The sequence below is a fragment of the Aegilops tauschii genome, chromosome 3 (assembly GCF_002575655.3).
Source record: "Aegilops tauschii subsp. strangulata cultivar AL8/78 chromosome 3, Aet v6.0, whole genome shotgun sequence".
Taxonomy (NCBI): Eukaryota; Viridiplantae; Streptophyta; class Magnoliopsida; order Poales; family Poaceae; genus Aegilops; species Aegilops tauschii.
Window position 1 is genome coordinate 596981885 of NC_053037.3, and position 16179 is coordinate 596998063.

General features: G+C 46.9%; 1 protein-coding gene across 1 annotated transcript; it reads left to right on the forward strand.

Annotated features, from left to right (window-relative positions):
- Window positions 1–14761: 14761 nt before the first annotated feature.
- On the forward strand, window positions 14762–15875 carry LOC109763072 (germin-like protein 1-3). The gene is made up of 2 exons (XM_020321938.2): window positions 14762–14979; window positions 15060–15875. Exons 1-2 carry the CDS (start codon window positions 14844–14846, stop codon window positions 15599–15601), a joined length of 678 nt encoding a protein of 225 aa, XP_020177527.1. The 5' UTR covers window positions 14762–14843; the 3' UTR covers window positions 15602–15875.
- The last annotated feature ends 304 nt before the right edge of the window (window positions 15876–16179 follow it).

Consider the following 16179-nt stretch of genomic DNA (forward strand, 5'->3'; position numbering starts at 1 on the left):
GTACGATGGGCGAAGTTCACCAGCACCGCTCGCCGCTCGATCGCCGGTGTTCAGGAGGCGAATCTACGAGCAGTGCCGAAAAGGTACTGGTCCGTGAGGTGACTGCTCACTGCGTCGGTAGCGAGCACACCCCACACTACCACGGTACTGCCCTAGATGCTCTACGCGCTAGATGGCACAAGTGGGAGACGTGCAGGAATGTTGGGGATCGTAGCATAATTTAAAATTTTTCCTACGCATCTTGGAGATCCATCTATGGAGTATACTAGCAACGAGGGGAAAGGAGTGCATCTACATACCCTTGTAGATCGCGAGCGGAAGCGTTCCAATGAACGGGGTTGATGGAGTCGTACTCGCCGTGATCCAAATCACCGATGACCGAGTGCCGAACGGACGGCACCTCCGCGTTCAACACACGTACGGAGCAGCGACGTCTCCTCCTTCTTGATCCAGCAAGGGGGAAGGAGAGGTTGATGGAGATCCAGCAGCACGACGGCGTGGTGGTGGATGTAGCGGGGTCTCGGTAGGGCTTCGCCGAGCTTCTGCGAGAGGGAGACGTGTTGCAGGGGAGGAGGGAGGCGCCCAAGGCTGTAGTTCTGCTGCCCTCCCTCCCCCCTTTATATAGGCCCCCTGGGAGGGGGGGGCGCCGGCCAGGAACCCATCTGGATGGGGGGGCGGCGGCCAGGGGGGAGACTTGCCCCCCAAGGCAAGTGGGGCGCCCCCCACCCTAGGGTTTCCAACCCTAGGAGCAGGGGGGAGGCCCATGGGGGGCGCCCCGGCCCACTAAGGGCTGGTTCCCTTCCCACTTCAGCCCATGGGGCCCTCCGGGATAGGTGGCCCCACCCGGTTGACCCCCGGGACCCTTCCGGTGGTCCCGGTACAATACCGGTGACCCCCGAAACTTTCCCGGTGGCCGAAACTTGACTTCCTATATATAATTCTCCACCTCCGGACCATTCCGGAACTCCTCGTGACGTCCGGGATCTCATCCGGGACTCCGAACAACTTTCGGGTTTCCGCATACTCATATCTCTACAACCCTAGCGTCACCGAACCTTAAGTGTGTAGACCCTACGGGTTCGGGAGACATGCCGACATGACCGAGACGCCTCTCCGGTCAATAACCAACAGCGGGATCTGGATACCCATGTTGGCTCCCACATGTTCCACGATGATCTCATCGGATGAACCACGATGTCGAGGATTCAATCAATCCCGTATACAATTCCCTTTGTCAATCGGTATGTTACTTGCCCGAGATTCGATCGTCGGTATCCCAATACCTTGTTCAATCTCGTTACCGGCAAGTCTCCTTACTCGTACCGTAATGCATGATCCCGTGACTAACTCCTTAGCCACATTGAGCTCATTATGATGATGCATTACCGAGTGGGCCCAGAGATACCTCTCCGTCATACGGAGTGACAAATCCCAGTCTCGATCCGTGCCAACCCAACAGACACTTTCGGAGATACCCGTAGTGTACCTTTATAGTCACCCAGTTATGTTGTGACGTTTGGCACACCCAAAGTACTCCTACGGTATCCGGGAGTTGCACGATCTCATGGTCTAAGGAGAAGATACTTGACATTGGAAAAGCTCTAGCAAATGAACTACACGATCTTTGAGCTATGCTTAGGATTGGGTCTTGTCCATCACATCATTCTCCTAATGATGTGATCCCGTTATCAATGACATCCAATGTCCATAGTCAGGAAACCATGACTATCCGTTGATCAACGAGCTAGTCAACTAGAGGCTTACTAGGGACACGTTGTGGTCTATGTATTCACACATGTATTACGATTTCCGGATAACACAATTATAGCATGAACAATAGACAATTATCATGAGCAAAGAAATATAATAATAACCATTTATTATTGCCTCTAGGGCATATTTCCAACAGTCTCCCACTTGCACTAGAGTCAATAATCTAGTTACATTCTGATGAATCGAACACCCATTGCGTCCTGGTGTTGATCATGTTTTGCTCTAGGGAGAGGTTTAGTCAACGGGTCTGCTACATTCAGGTCCGTATGTACTTTACAAATATCTATGTCTCCATTTTGAACACTTTCACGAATGGAGTTGAAGCGATGCTTGATATGCCTGGTCTTCCTGTGAAACCTGGGCTCCTTCGCAAGGGCAATAGCTCCAGTGTTGTCACAGAAGAGAGTCATCGGGCCCGACGCATTGGGAATCACCCCTAGGTCGGTAATGAACTCCTTCATCCAGACTGCTTCCTGTGCTGCCTCCGAGGCTGCCATGTACTCCGCTTCACATGTAGATCCCGCCACGACGCTTTGCTTGCAACTGCACCAGCTTACTGCTCCTCCATTCAAAATATACACGTATCCGGTTTGTGACTTCGAGTCATCCAGATCTGTGTCGAAGCTAGCGTCGACGTAACCCTTTACGACGAGCTCTTCGTCACCTCCATAAACGAGAAACATATCCTTAGTCCTCTTCAGGTACTTCAGGATATTCTTGACCGCTGTCCAGTGTTCCATGCCGGGATTACTTTGGTACCTTCCTACCAAACTTACGGCAAGGTTTACATCAGGTCTGGTACACAGCATGGCATACATACTAGACCCTATGGCCGAGGCATAGGGGATGACACTCATCTTTTCTCTATCTTCTGCCGTGGTCGGGCATTGAGCCGTGCTCAATTGCACACCTTGCAATACAGGCAAGAACCCCTTCTTGGACTGATCCATATTGAACTTCTTCAATATCTTGTCAAGGTACGTACTCTGTGAAAGACCAATGAGGCGTCTTGATCTATCTCTATAGATCTTGATGCCTAATATATAAGCAGCTTCTCCAACGTCCTTCATTGAAAAACACTTATTCAAATAGGCCTTTATACTTTCCAAGAATTCTATATCATTTCCCATCAATAGTATGTCATCCACATACAATAAGAGAAATGCTACAGAGCTCCCACTCACTTTCTTGTAAACACAGGCTTCTCCATAAGTCTGTGTAAACCCAAACGCTTTGATCATCTCATCAAAGCGAATGTTCCAACTCCGAGATGCTTGCACCAGCCCATAGATTGAGCGCTGGAGCTTGCATACTTTGTTAGCATTCTTAGGATCGACAAAATCTTCCGGCTGCATCATATACAATTCTTCCTTAAGGAAGCCGTTAAGGAATGCCGTTTTGACGTCCATCTGCCATATCTCATAATCATAGTATGCGGCAATTGCTAACATGATTCGGACAGACTTCAGCTTCGCTACGGGTGAGAAAGTCTCATCGTAGTCAACCCCTTGAACTTGTCGATAACCCTTAGCGACAAGTCAAGCCTTATAGATGGTCACATTACCATCCGCGTCTGTCTTCTTCTTAAAGATCCATTTGTTTTCTATGGCTCGCCGATCATCGGGCAAGTCAGTCAAAGTCCATACTTCGTTTTCATACATGGATCCTATCTCGGATTTCATGGCTTCTAGCCATTTGTCGGAATCCGGGCCCGCCATCGCTTCTTCATAGTTCGAAGGTTCACCGTTGTCTAATAACATGATTTCCAGGATAGGGTTGCCATACCACTCTGGTGCGGAACGTGTCCTCGTGGACCTACGAAGTTCAACAGTAACTTGATCCGAAGCTTCATGATCATGATCATTAACTTCCTCCCCAGTCGGTGCAGGCACCACAGGAACATCTTCCTGCGCTGCGCTACTTTCCGGTTCGGAAGGGGTGACTATCACCTCATCAAGTTCCACTTTCCTCCCACTCAATTCTTTCGAGAGAAACTCTTTCTCCAGAAAGGACCCATTCTTGGCAACAAAGATCTTGCCTTCGGATCTGAGGTAGAAGGTATACCCAATAGTTTCCTTAGGGTATCCTATGAAGACGCATTTCTTCGACTTGGGTTCGAGCTTTTCAGGTTGAAGTTTCTTGACATAAGCATCGCATCCCCAAACTTTTAGAAACGACAGCTTAGGTTTCTTCCCAAACCATAATTCATACGGTGTCGTCTCAACGGATTTCGACGGAGCCCTATTTAAAGTGAATGCGGCAGTCTCTAAAGCATAGCCCCAAAATGAGAGCGGTAAATCGGTAAGAGACATCATAGATCGCACCATATCCAATAGAGTGCGATTACGACGTTCGGACACACCGTTTCGCTGAGGTGTTCCAGGCGGCGTGAGTTGTGAAACGATTCCACATTTCCTTAAGTGCGCACCAAATTCGTGACTTAAATATTCTCCACCACGATCTGATCGTAAGAATTTTATTTTCCTGTCACGTTGATTCTCAACCTCACTCTGAAATTCCTTCAACTTTTCAAAGGTTTCAGACTTGTGTTTCATTAGGTAGACATACCCATATCTACTTAAGTCATCAGTGAGAGTGAGAACATAACGATATCCTCCGCGAGCCTCAACACTCATTGGACCACACACATTGGTATGTATGATTTCCAATAAGTTGGTTGCTCGCTCCATTGTTCCGGAGAACAGAGTCTTGGTCATCTTACCCATGAGGCATGGTTCGCACGTGTCAAATGATTCGTAATCAAGAGACTCCAAAAGTCCATCTGCATGGAGCTTCTTCATGCGCTTCACACCAATGTGACCAAGGCGGCAGTGCCACAAGTATGTGGGACTATCGTTATCAACTTTACATCTTTTGGTATTCACACTATGAATATGTGTAACATCTCGTTCGAGATTCATCAAGAATAAAGCATTGACCAGCGGGGCATGACCATAAAACATATCTCTCAAATAAATAGAACAACCATTATTCTCGGATTTAAATGAGTAGCCATCTCGAATTAAACGAGATCCAGATACAATGTTCATGCTCAAAGCTGGCACTAAATAACAATTATTGAGGTTTAAAACTAATCCCGCAGGTAGATGCAGAGGTAGCGTGCCGACGGCGATCACATCGACCTTGGAACCATTCTCGACGCGCATCGTCACCTCGTCCTTTGCCAGTCTCCGTTTATTCCGCAGTTCCTGTTTTGAGTTACAAATATGAGCAACCGCACCGGTATCAAATACCCAGGAGCTACTACGAGTACTGGTAAGGTACACATCAATTACATGTATATCACATATACCTTTGGTGTTGCCGGCCTTCTTGTCCGCTAAGTATTTGGGGCAGTTCCGCTTCCAGTGACCACTTCCCTTGCAATAAAAGCACTCAGTCTCAGGCTTGGGTCCATTCTTTGACTTCTTCCCGGCAACTGGCTTACCGGGCGCGGCAACTCCCTTGCCGTCCTTCTTGAAGTTCTTCTTACCCTTGCCCTTCTTGAACTTAGTGGTTTTATTCACCATCAACACTTGATGTTCTTTTCTGATCTCCACCTCCGCTGATTTCAGCATCGAATATACCTCAGGAATGGTCTTTTCCATCCCCTGCATATTGAAGTTCATCACAAAGCTCTTGTAGCTTGGTGGAAGCGACTGAAGGATTCTGTCAATGACCGCGTCATCCGGGAGATTAACTCCCAGCTGAGACAAGCGGTTGTGTAACCCAGACATTCTGAGTATGTGCTCACTAACAGAACTATTTTCCTCCATTTTACAGCTGAAGAACTTGTCGGAGACTTCATATCTCTCGACCCGGGCATGAGCTTGGAAAACCATTTTCAGCTCTTCGAACATCTCATATGCTCCATGTTTCTCAAAACGCTTTTGGAGACCCGGTTCTAAGCTGTAAAGCATGCCGCACTGAACGAGGGAGTAATCATCGGCACGTGATTGCCAAGCGTTCATAATGTCTTGGTTCTCTGGGATTGGTGCTTCACCTAGCGGTGCTTCTAAGACATAATCTTTCTTGGCTGCTATGAGGATGATCCTCAGGTTCCGGACCCAGTCCGTATAGTTGCTGCCATCATCTTTCAGCTTGGTTTTCTCTAGGAACGCGTTGAAGTTGAGGACAACGTGGGCCATTTGATCTACAAGACATATTGTAAAGATTTTAGACTAAGTTCATGATAATTAAGTTCATATAATCAAATTATTCAATGAACTCCCACTCAGATAGACATCCCTCTAGTCATCTAAGTGAAACATGATCCGAGTTAACTAGGCCGTGTCCGATCATCACGTGAGACGGACTAGTCAAGATTGGTGAACATCTCCATGTTGATCGTATCTTCTATACGACTCATGCTCGACCTTTCGGTCCTCCGTGTTCCGAGGCCATGTCTGTACATGCTAGGCTCGTCAAGTCAACCTAAGTGTATTGCGTGTGTTCCGAGGCCATGTCTGTATATGCTAGGCTCGTCAACACCCGTTGTATGCGAACGTTAGAATCTATCACACCCGATCATCACGTGGTGCTTCGAAACAACGAACCTTCGCAACGGTGCACAGTTAGGGGGAACACTTTCTTGAAATTATCATAAGGGATCATCTTACTTACTACCGTCGTTCTAAGCAAATAAGATGCAAAAACATGATAAACATCACATGCAATCAAATAGTGACATGATATGGCCAATATCATTTTGCTCCTTTGATCTCCATCTTTGGGGCACCATGATCATCTTCGTCACCGGCATGACACCATGATCTCCATCATCATGATCTCCATCATTGTGTCTTCATGAAGTTGTCACGCCAACGATTACTTCTACTTACATGGCTAACGCGTTTAGCAATAAAGTAAAGTAATTTACATGGCGTTATTCAATGACACGCAGGTCATACAAAATAATAAAGACAACTCCTATGGCTCCTGCCGGTTGTCATACTCATCGACATGCAAGTCGTGATTCCTATTACAAGAATATGATCAATCTCATACATCACATATATCATTCATCACATCTTCTGGCCATATCATATCACATAGCACATGCTGCAAAAACAAGTTAGACGTCCTCTAATTGTTGTTGCAAGTTTTACGTGGCTTATAGGTTTCTAGCAAGAACGTTTCTTACCTACGTATGACCACAACGTGATATGCCAATTTCTATTTACCCTTCATAAGGACCCTTTTCATCGAATCCGTTCCGACTAAAGTGGGAGAGACAGACACCCGCTAGCCACCTTCTGCAACTAGTGCATGTCAGTCGGTGCAACCTGTCTCACGTAAGCGTACGTGTAAGGTCGGTCCGGGCCGCTTCATCCCACAATGCCGCCGAAACAAGATAAGACTAGTAGCGGCAAGAAGAATTGGCAACATCTACGCCCACAACTGCTTTGTGTTCTACTCGTGCATAGTAACTACGCATAGGCCTGGCTCATGATGCCACTGTTGGGGATCGTAGCATAATTTAAAATTTTTCCTACGCATCACCAAGATCCATCTATGGAGTATACTAGCAACGAGGGGAAAGGAGTGCATCTACATGCCCTTGTAGATCGCGAGCGGAAGCGTTCCAATGAACGGGGTTGATGGAGTCGTACTCGCCGTGATCCAAATCACCGATGACCGAGTGCCGAACGGACGGCACCTCCGCGTTCAACACACGTACGGAGCAGCGACGTCTCCTCCTTCTTGATCCAGCAAGGGGGAAGGAGAGGTTGATGGAGATCCAGCAGCACAACGGCGTGGTGGTGGATGTAGCGGGGTCTCGGCAGGGCTTCGCCGAGCTTCTGCGAGAGGGAGAGGTGTTGCAGGGAGGAGGGAGGCGCCCAAGGCTGTAGTTCTGCTGCCCTCCCTCCCCCCCTTTATATAGGCCCCCTGGGAGGGGGGGGCGCCGGCCAGGAACCCATCTGGATGGGGGGGCGGCGGCCAGGGGGGAGACTTGCCCCCCAAGGCAAGTGGGGCGCCCCCCCCACCCTAGGGTTTCCAACCCTAGGCGCAGGGGGAGGCCCATGGGGGGCGCCCCAGCCCACTAAGGGCTGGTTCCCTTCCCCCTTCAGCCCATGGGGCCCTCCGGGATAGGTGGCCCCACCCGGTGGACCCCCGGGACCCTTTCGGTGGTCCCGGTACAATACCGGTGACCCCCGAAACTTTCCCGGTGGCCGAAACTTGACTTCCTATATATAATTCTTCACCTCCGGACCATTCCGGAACTCCTCGTGACGTCCGGGATCTCATCCGGGACTTCAAACAACTTTCGGGTTTCCGCATACTCATATCTCTACAACCCTAGCGTCACCGAACCTTAAGTGTGTAGACCCTACGGGTTCGGGAGACATGCAGACATGACCGAGACGCCTCTCCGGTCAATAACCAACAGCGGGATCTGGATACCCATGTTGGCTCCCACATGTTCCACGATGATCTCATCGGATGAACCACGATGTCGAGGATTCAATCAATCCCGTATACAATTCCCTTTGTCAATCGGTATGTTACTTGCCCGAGATTCGATCGTCGGTATCCCAATACCTTGTTCAATCTCGTTACCGGCAAGTCTCCTTACTCGTACCGTAATGCATGATCCCGTGACTAACTCCTTAGCCACATTGAGCTCATTATGATGATGCATTACCGAGTGGGCCCAGAGATACCTCTCCGTCATACGGAGTGACAAATCCCAGTCTCGATCCGTGCCAACCCAACAGACACTTTCGGAGATACCCGTAGTGTACCTTTATAGTCACCCAGTTATGTTGTGACGTTTGGCACACCCAAAGTACTCCTACGGTATCCGGGAGTTGCACGATCTCATGGTCTAAGGAGAAGATACTTGACATTGGAAAAGCTCTAGCAAATGAACTACACGATCTTTGAGCTATGCTTAGGATTGGGTCTTGTCCATCACATCATTCTCCTAATGATGTGATCCCGTTATCAATGACATCCAATGTCCATAGTCAGGAAACCATGACTATCCGTTGATCAACGAGCTAGTCAACTAGAGGCTTACTAGGGACACGTTGTGGTCTATGTATTCACACATGTATTACGATTTCCGGATAACACAATTATAGCATGAACAATAGACAATTATCATGAGCAAAGAAATATAATAATAACCATTTATTATTGCCTCTAGGGCATATTTTCAACAAGGAAAGCGCGCGAGGGAGAAGTAGATGAGACCTGGTGAAGAAGTTCATCGCACCTTGAAATCTGAAATTTATTTACAGTCAACATTAAAAAGACTTGTGCCTGACCCGATTCTTTTCTGAACTTCATTATGTGAGATTGTTATAGCTATTTATACTAAACTTTAATACTTATTTGTATGTATTTTGCCAAATCACGATCATAGATATCATATTGTGGGCAATTCAAATTGTTTTTGTAATAAAATTTGTTTTTTTAAATACATCTTAAAACATATTTAACACGAACTCACTTAAATGCGAGAAAATAAGAAACGGGAAAATCCATGTTTACTTGGATTATATGGTGACAGTGCTTTAATGGTGTATTTGTATATGTGTATCCTTAAATATATTTGGTATAGGTCTGTATAGTATATGGCATACAAAATATCTTCATAGTGGTGTCTTCATAATTACGTATACATAACTAGAAAGATGTAGAGTGCACAAGATGTTTAGGAGGAAGATTCGCTCCAATTTTTAGATCATTTGAACGTCTGAGCAGCTCTCAGCAAAACAAGACAAATCGAATCAGAACGGTGCATAGTAATAAGTTTTTCGGTGCTCGATCATCGGTGCTCATAGGCGAATCTGCAGGCATTGCCGAAAAGGTGTCAGTCTGTGAGGTGAGTGCTCACTGCACCTAGCACGTCTTGCGCTATCGCAGTACTACTCTAGATGCTCTACGTGCTACATGCGACGAGTGGGGGACTTGTGGGAAAGTTCGCGCGAGAGAAGTAGATGAGGGCTGGTGAAAACTTGTGCTTGACCCAATTCTTTTATGAATTTTGACATGTGTAATTGTTATAGGTATGTATCTTTTTGATTTATGAGTTGATCCTCGGAGGGGGCGGTGCGTAGTAATAGGTTTTCCGGTGCTCGATCATCGGTGTTCAGCAGGCGAACCTATGAGAAATGCAGCAAAGACGTCTCGCACTACCGTGGTACTGCCTTAGATGCTCTATGCGTTAGACGCCACAAGTGGGGGACCTGCCGAAAGCGTGCCACAAAGAAGAGAGATCAGACACGAGAAAGAAGAAGCGACTGACAGCAAGTCTTGGGTCCACCCTATCAGCACAAAGGAGAGCTGCTCAGTGGAGCGTAGCAACCAAAGATTTAGAATCTGGAAAAAAATCGCTCTTTAGCTATCCTGTGCGATTGCTGCAACCCAAGATTGCTCTCTAATTAACATATTACAAATAAAGTGAATGCACAAAATAAACCAGGATGTACAATATAAGCTGTAGACGGGCGCGGCGTGTCGCCGCGCGAGGTTCGCTAGTTAAATACGAAGGTCGATGATCTGAAATCGACGTCCGGATAATCGTACATGCGTAGGTATAGTTATGTGTTTCCATTAGTAACGTGGCTCTCTATTGCACACACAAGTAGCGTATGAGAGTGTAGTGATTAAAGAACATTTATACAAAAATTTACCCAGTTTTTGGAAAGCTAAATCTACCCAGCTTAAACTCATGGTGTATGTGCTTACGGCTACTGCGTTCCTTTTGCATACGCAAGCATTGAAGGTAGACAAAGCATGTGTTGAAATTGTGTCGAATATTTGTAGTAGGTAGGTTGTACTTGGATTTGGATTGTGTATAGATAGGGTATGGAGGCATGTTGGAGTAGGACACTTGTATATCCCGGATCTCTTATATATAATGAAAGGGTAGACAAACAATGTAAACTATGTCAACATAATAGCACCGACACGCATGGACCGGCGGCTTGTGCTGGCGCCCTGGCCGCCATGGTGCGTTATTGTGGTCGTGTCAAAGGGAGGTGCGCCTATAGTCATGCCTCGGAGATGTGGCCATATTTATGAACCTTGTTAACAAATTTGGTGGCGTGCCTTGTGTGATTGCTTAATCCTAGGTAGATGTTCTACACGCCTCAGATTAATTCTAACAGCATGCACGTCTCTCGATATCTCATGCACGTACGTTCGTACTACGCCCATCCTGTTTGATGCAATCTACGTACGCTTACTAATTCAAATCAATAGCATCACGAGCGAATCGTACTCTACACAGAGTACGTACTGGCCGGGGCACGGAACGGTTTATTTATTCGTGGCCGGAAATGGTGGCTGGGACTAGCCATATTCAGCTATGTCACCAGCCAAGCTCGATCAAAGTACTAATACAACCTTGCATCTTACATGCATGCACACATGTGACCACACAAAAAGAGCAACGGATACGATCATTTTCTATAAATAAAGACTTTTGCACGGAGTGTCTTAACTCTGCTGTCGGTGTTTTGATCGCCACGGATTGGCTGTACGGATTAATTAACTGGGTCCGGAGGAGAAGTAAAACGTACGCATTGCCGAATTTCTTTTTCTTTGCCCACATTTTTCACACTCAGAGCGACACGGTAAACATATATAAGTATCCATATTAGCCAATCCCTGGCTAGTTAACCATGCAAACAACTCAAAGGATATACAACCATACAACCAACCTGTAGGTATTATATGCGAACTGAGCGTAGATTAGATGATTAGGTTTCTTACGGTGGAATCAACTCACAAGGGTTCAAGTTCTAGACTTAAACACCGGCGCTAGTATGTTTCAGTATGATTTTATCAATCTCAAGATGGTATGTCGTCTCAGTATTTTAAAGGTGCCCATGAGGATAAGAATGAATGTACATGCGTGTATATGAATATCTGTGTCTGTATTGTGTTAAAGAAAATTATAGGCCATCGACACACAAGTCACACTGGAACTGCATGCGCCCCTATGTAAGAGCATCTCTAGCAGACCCCATATAATGCCGCGACCCGCAAAACAACAACCAAAATACGGGTCTGCGCGGAAAATCCTGAGCGACCAGACCCCGCAAACGCGTCCGACCCGTAATTTTTTTGCGGGTGCGGCATAATTCCCCTTCCAACGCGCGAAAACGCGGGTTCCCCCCTCGCCTCGTCGGCGCCCTGTACATAGCGGCGACGGTTGCCGGGGGGGGGGGGGGGGGTCGGGGACGGGAGGGACTTTCCCCACCCCCGCCGGCGGGCCGTCGCCTATGATTCCGGCCAAACTAGCCGGTGGGATCACGCCGGAGGGCCGCCACATGCCCGAGCTTGCCCTCCGCCACTTCCTCCTGTGTCGGCGGGCCGGAAAGTTGCAGATCAGCGGCTGTTCGACGCAGCAGCCAGATTTGGCGTTTCTGGCCACCGGTGGCTGCGCCAAGCCATGGATTGGTCGGGGAGCACCCCGCCTAGCCCCGGCAAAGCCCCAGTGCCGCATGCAGGTACTGGTTCGTCCTGTAGCCGCCGTCGTCTGTTTGCCGGCAAGGATTCAGCCGGCCGGCCGCCAGGCTCGGTGCTTGCGCAGCGGCTCGCCAGCTCGCCGATGCAGCAACGCGTACTTATTTAGAACCAAAAAGGAAGAATGAAGAATGCAATATCAAGAATCCGCAGATCAACAACGAATACATGAAGAAGATATTGGTCCAACTAGTGGGAGCAGTTATGGAAGTTGGATATCTTCTAAAATGCATAATTGTTGTTCTTGTTTTCTTTGGTCTTACTATTCTAGCAAAGATTTGGTGAATTAATATCTATCCAATGCCTTTGAAGAAAATAAAAAGCAAAGAAATGTGTTTTCATGTCTGAAATTGAAATGCAAATTTCGGATTTGCGGACCAGCGCGGGCGGCGGCCGAGCAGACCCCCGCAAAGCCGACCCGTAAAAAAGCATATTCTGCGAATATCCTTTTTTTACGGGACCGTTTTGCGGAGTCTGACTCTGCTGCCTGCAAAGTTGTTTTTCTGCGAATTGTAAACGCGTTTTGCGAGTCGACATTATACGAGGTCTGCTAGAGATGCTCTAAGTAGCGCACATCCACAACACGCCATGATTTAATATATACTATCTCCATTACAAATAACAAGATGCAGCTTACTAAAACGTCTTATACTTTGGAATGGAATGGAGGTAGTATAATCCTTCTACGTCTTGACTAGTACGTACTACCAGGTATTACAACTCGAGTCTGTTCTCACACGTTAGACGATCGACCTATATTGCTTGCTCACTGCGGTACGTGCTGCACGCAGTCACTACACCTTGTACGGTCGATATGGATGCAAGAGATCAGGCAAGCTGGCGACCAGAGCACCGCTCCACGCACCGACGCACCCCAATTCTTTTCCTCCTTACACGTATCCGTACAATTTAATATAATCTGACGTGCAAGCAAGCTGCTAGTCGACGGAAAATGCACCATATGCAGTTGGAAAAAAAAAGGAAAGTGACAGCGCATTTATCTCTACGGTTTAGAGGATACGTATTACCATAAAAAAAAAGACAAACAGGGGAATGCGTCTTGATTTAGCGTGCATGTTCACGTAAACTAGATAATACTCCCTTCATCCCATAATATAAGAGCGTTTTTTACACAACACTAGTGTGAAAAATACTCTTATACTATAGGACGGAGTGAGTACCTTACACGTATCCGTTTGTTGCTGGAATGTTTTGCCAAATAACATTTCAATGATATTTGATTGTATGAAACATATTGGAGCACCAATATAACAACTAAACTGGAATATATGTGATTTATTGTATTTAATTATTGTATGTTATAAAATATTTCTTAATATAAATAGCATATAAGAATGGAAATTCTCATGCATGTTTGGTGTGCCTTTTTTTATGCATGTTGCCTACTGACATGACATACTTGCATGTTAAGAGAAAAATAGATTAGCGGAGACTAGCTATTTATACAAAATACTACAAGATATGCCGAATGGAAACAAATTAATGCAAATTAATTAAACTGTTTGTTAATTATTGCTGGAGTATAATGTTGTCACTTACTTTCTCTTAGTTCGGACTGCGTAAACTAGTTGGTGCATGCAGTTTAATAATTATTTAGAAATGGGGAAGACTACCCGAATTACGAATAAAGCACGCCTCTCTCTATTTGTATACATCAGAAAGTGTTTTTGGCACTATGGTTGTTGTTAAAAAACCTACTTTTTGTTAAATTACAGTACTTAATTGAATTGAAAGCGGGCTACAAATTAATTGTAACGAATTTTTTGATGTACTGGTAATTAATTTATTGAGCAACGGTTTATTTAATCTTGAATATCACACTACACTCAAATTAAATTCAAGTGTGGCCAAATTTTGTTTGGAATATAAATTTTGGATTTTTTGTGAGCCAAATATGTGTCCACTTTGGAAATTTAAACCATGTATGTTTTTATTTCAATAAACCAGTTAAATCTTATTGACTGAGCCTAGAGATACAATGATAAATTGCCCTATTACTAATTTGTCCGTGGGATACAACCTAGACTTACTGATTAATACTCCCGCCGTCCCATCATATAATATTCCCTCCGTCCCAAAATAAGTGTCTCAACTTTGTACTAACTTTAGTACAAAATTGTACTAAGCCTGAGACAGTTATTTTGGGACGGAGGGAGTTCGTTTTTGCAAGCTAGTACGTAAACATCTTACATTATACCAGAAAATGAAGCATGTGCAAATTTCCTCGTTGAACGCATCATAGTTTAGTAATCACAGTACCAGCTTTGGTCGATCAGAGCGACCACGCGAGTACATGACACAAATTAATGGTATGGTGCTTGACAATTTGACACCGCTATCCAACCCTATCTTCAAGCTAAAGTGTTAGAGCATGGATGCATCATCCTCATAAAACCGCGTGTCTAACTACCGATCGATCACATCCCCCTTACGCTACACTGCACTATAAATACATGCGCTGCATGCTTTGCCTTCTCATCCAGTCATCCTCAGTTACTTCACCACGGTGCTAACTACCTAGCGCTGCACCAACCAACCAGTAGTCAATTAAGCAGCGCTTGACCATGGCGCCCAAGCAGCTCCCCGCTGTCCTCCTCGCCGCCTGCGCCACCGTCCTGGCCCTCGCCGCGCCATTGCTCGCCGGCGACCCCGACATGCTCCAGGACTTCTGCGTCGCCGACTACAAATCCCTCGACGGCCGTAAGTTTTGCTAGCTTTTCCATCCATATAGTTGTGCACATGTATAGATCATGCCTGAATGCATGCGTGTATGCTTGCAGCATTGCGGTTGAACGGGTTCCCGTGCAAGAGGCCGGAGAACGTGACGGCGGACGACTTCTTCTCCTCCGCGCTGGCACTCCCGGGCAACACCGGCAACCCCGTCGGGTCTGCGGTCACGGCGGCGAACGTGGAGAAGCTCCCGGGGCTCAACACGCTGGGCGTCTCCATGTCCCGCGTGGACTACGCGCCCTGGGGCGTGAACCCGCCGCACACCCACCCACGTGCCACCGAGATCATCTACGTGCTTGAGGGCTCCCTCGACGTCGGCTTCGTCACCACTGCCGGCAAGCTCTTCGCCCGCACCGTCTGCAAGGGCGAGCTCTTCGTCTTTCCCCGCGGCCTCGTCCACTACCAGAAGAACAACGGCGGCGCGCCGGCCATGGCGATCTCGGCATTCAACAGTCAGCTTCCGGGCACGCAGTCCCTCGCCGTGGCGATGTTCGGTGCCTCACCACCGGTGCCCACCGACGTGCTGGCCAGGGCGCTCCAGATCGACGGCGGCCTGGTGGAGACCATCAAGTCCAAGTTCCCGCCAAAGTAACTAGCCTTGCATTTGCATGCATGAGGTTGGTTGGGTCTGTTCTACGTGCGTACGTGCTGCTAATAATGACGACGACCAAGTGCAGTTTCAATTCATTTGCTTGACAGTATCTTTTGTACCATACTCTGATCGATTCCTTTGTGTCGGTGCATGTTTAGTGAAGGGTGTCGCCTGTTTTACTGTTAATTGTTGCTTTTTGTTCACGAATGAGCTACCGGTGATTAATTTGTATGTGTCCATTATTGCTGAAAATGAATGTGCCTTATTGCTTTAACTGTCATGAATTTTTTGTATGAAAAGGAACATATCTATTATGAAGTTTCATTGAAAGTACAAAGCACCTCAAACGTAATAAAAAATACATCAAGGATTATGAACCATGGAACGACCATTGCCGCTGCCAGAACGAGCCGCTGACGTGCCGTTGTCGTTGCTCTAGTACCGAAGCCGTCCTGACCGTGTCGATGACGGTCGGGAATTCTTCGTCCACGTCCCCTTAAGGACCTGTGGCCCAGAGCCGCAGTCGTCGCCGTTGAATTCTTGAATCGATACGAAGAAACTTACATCAAATATCATCG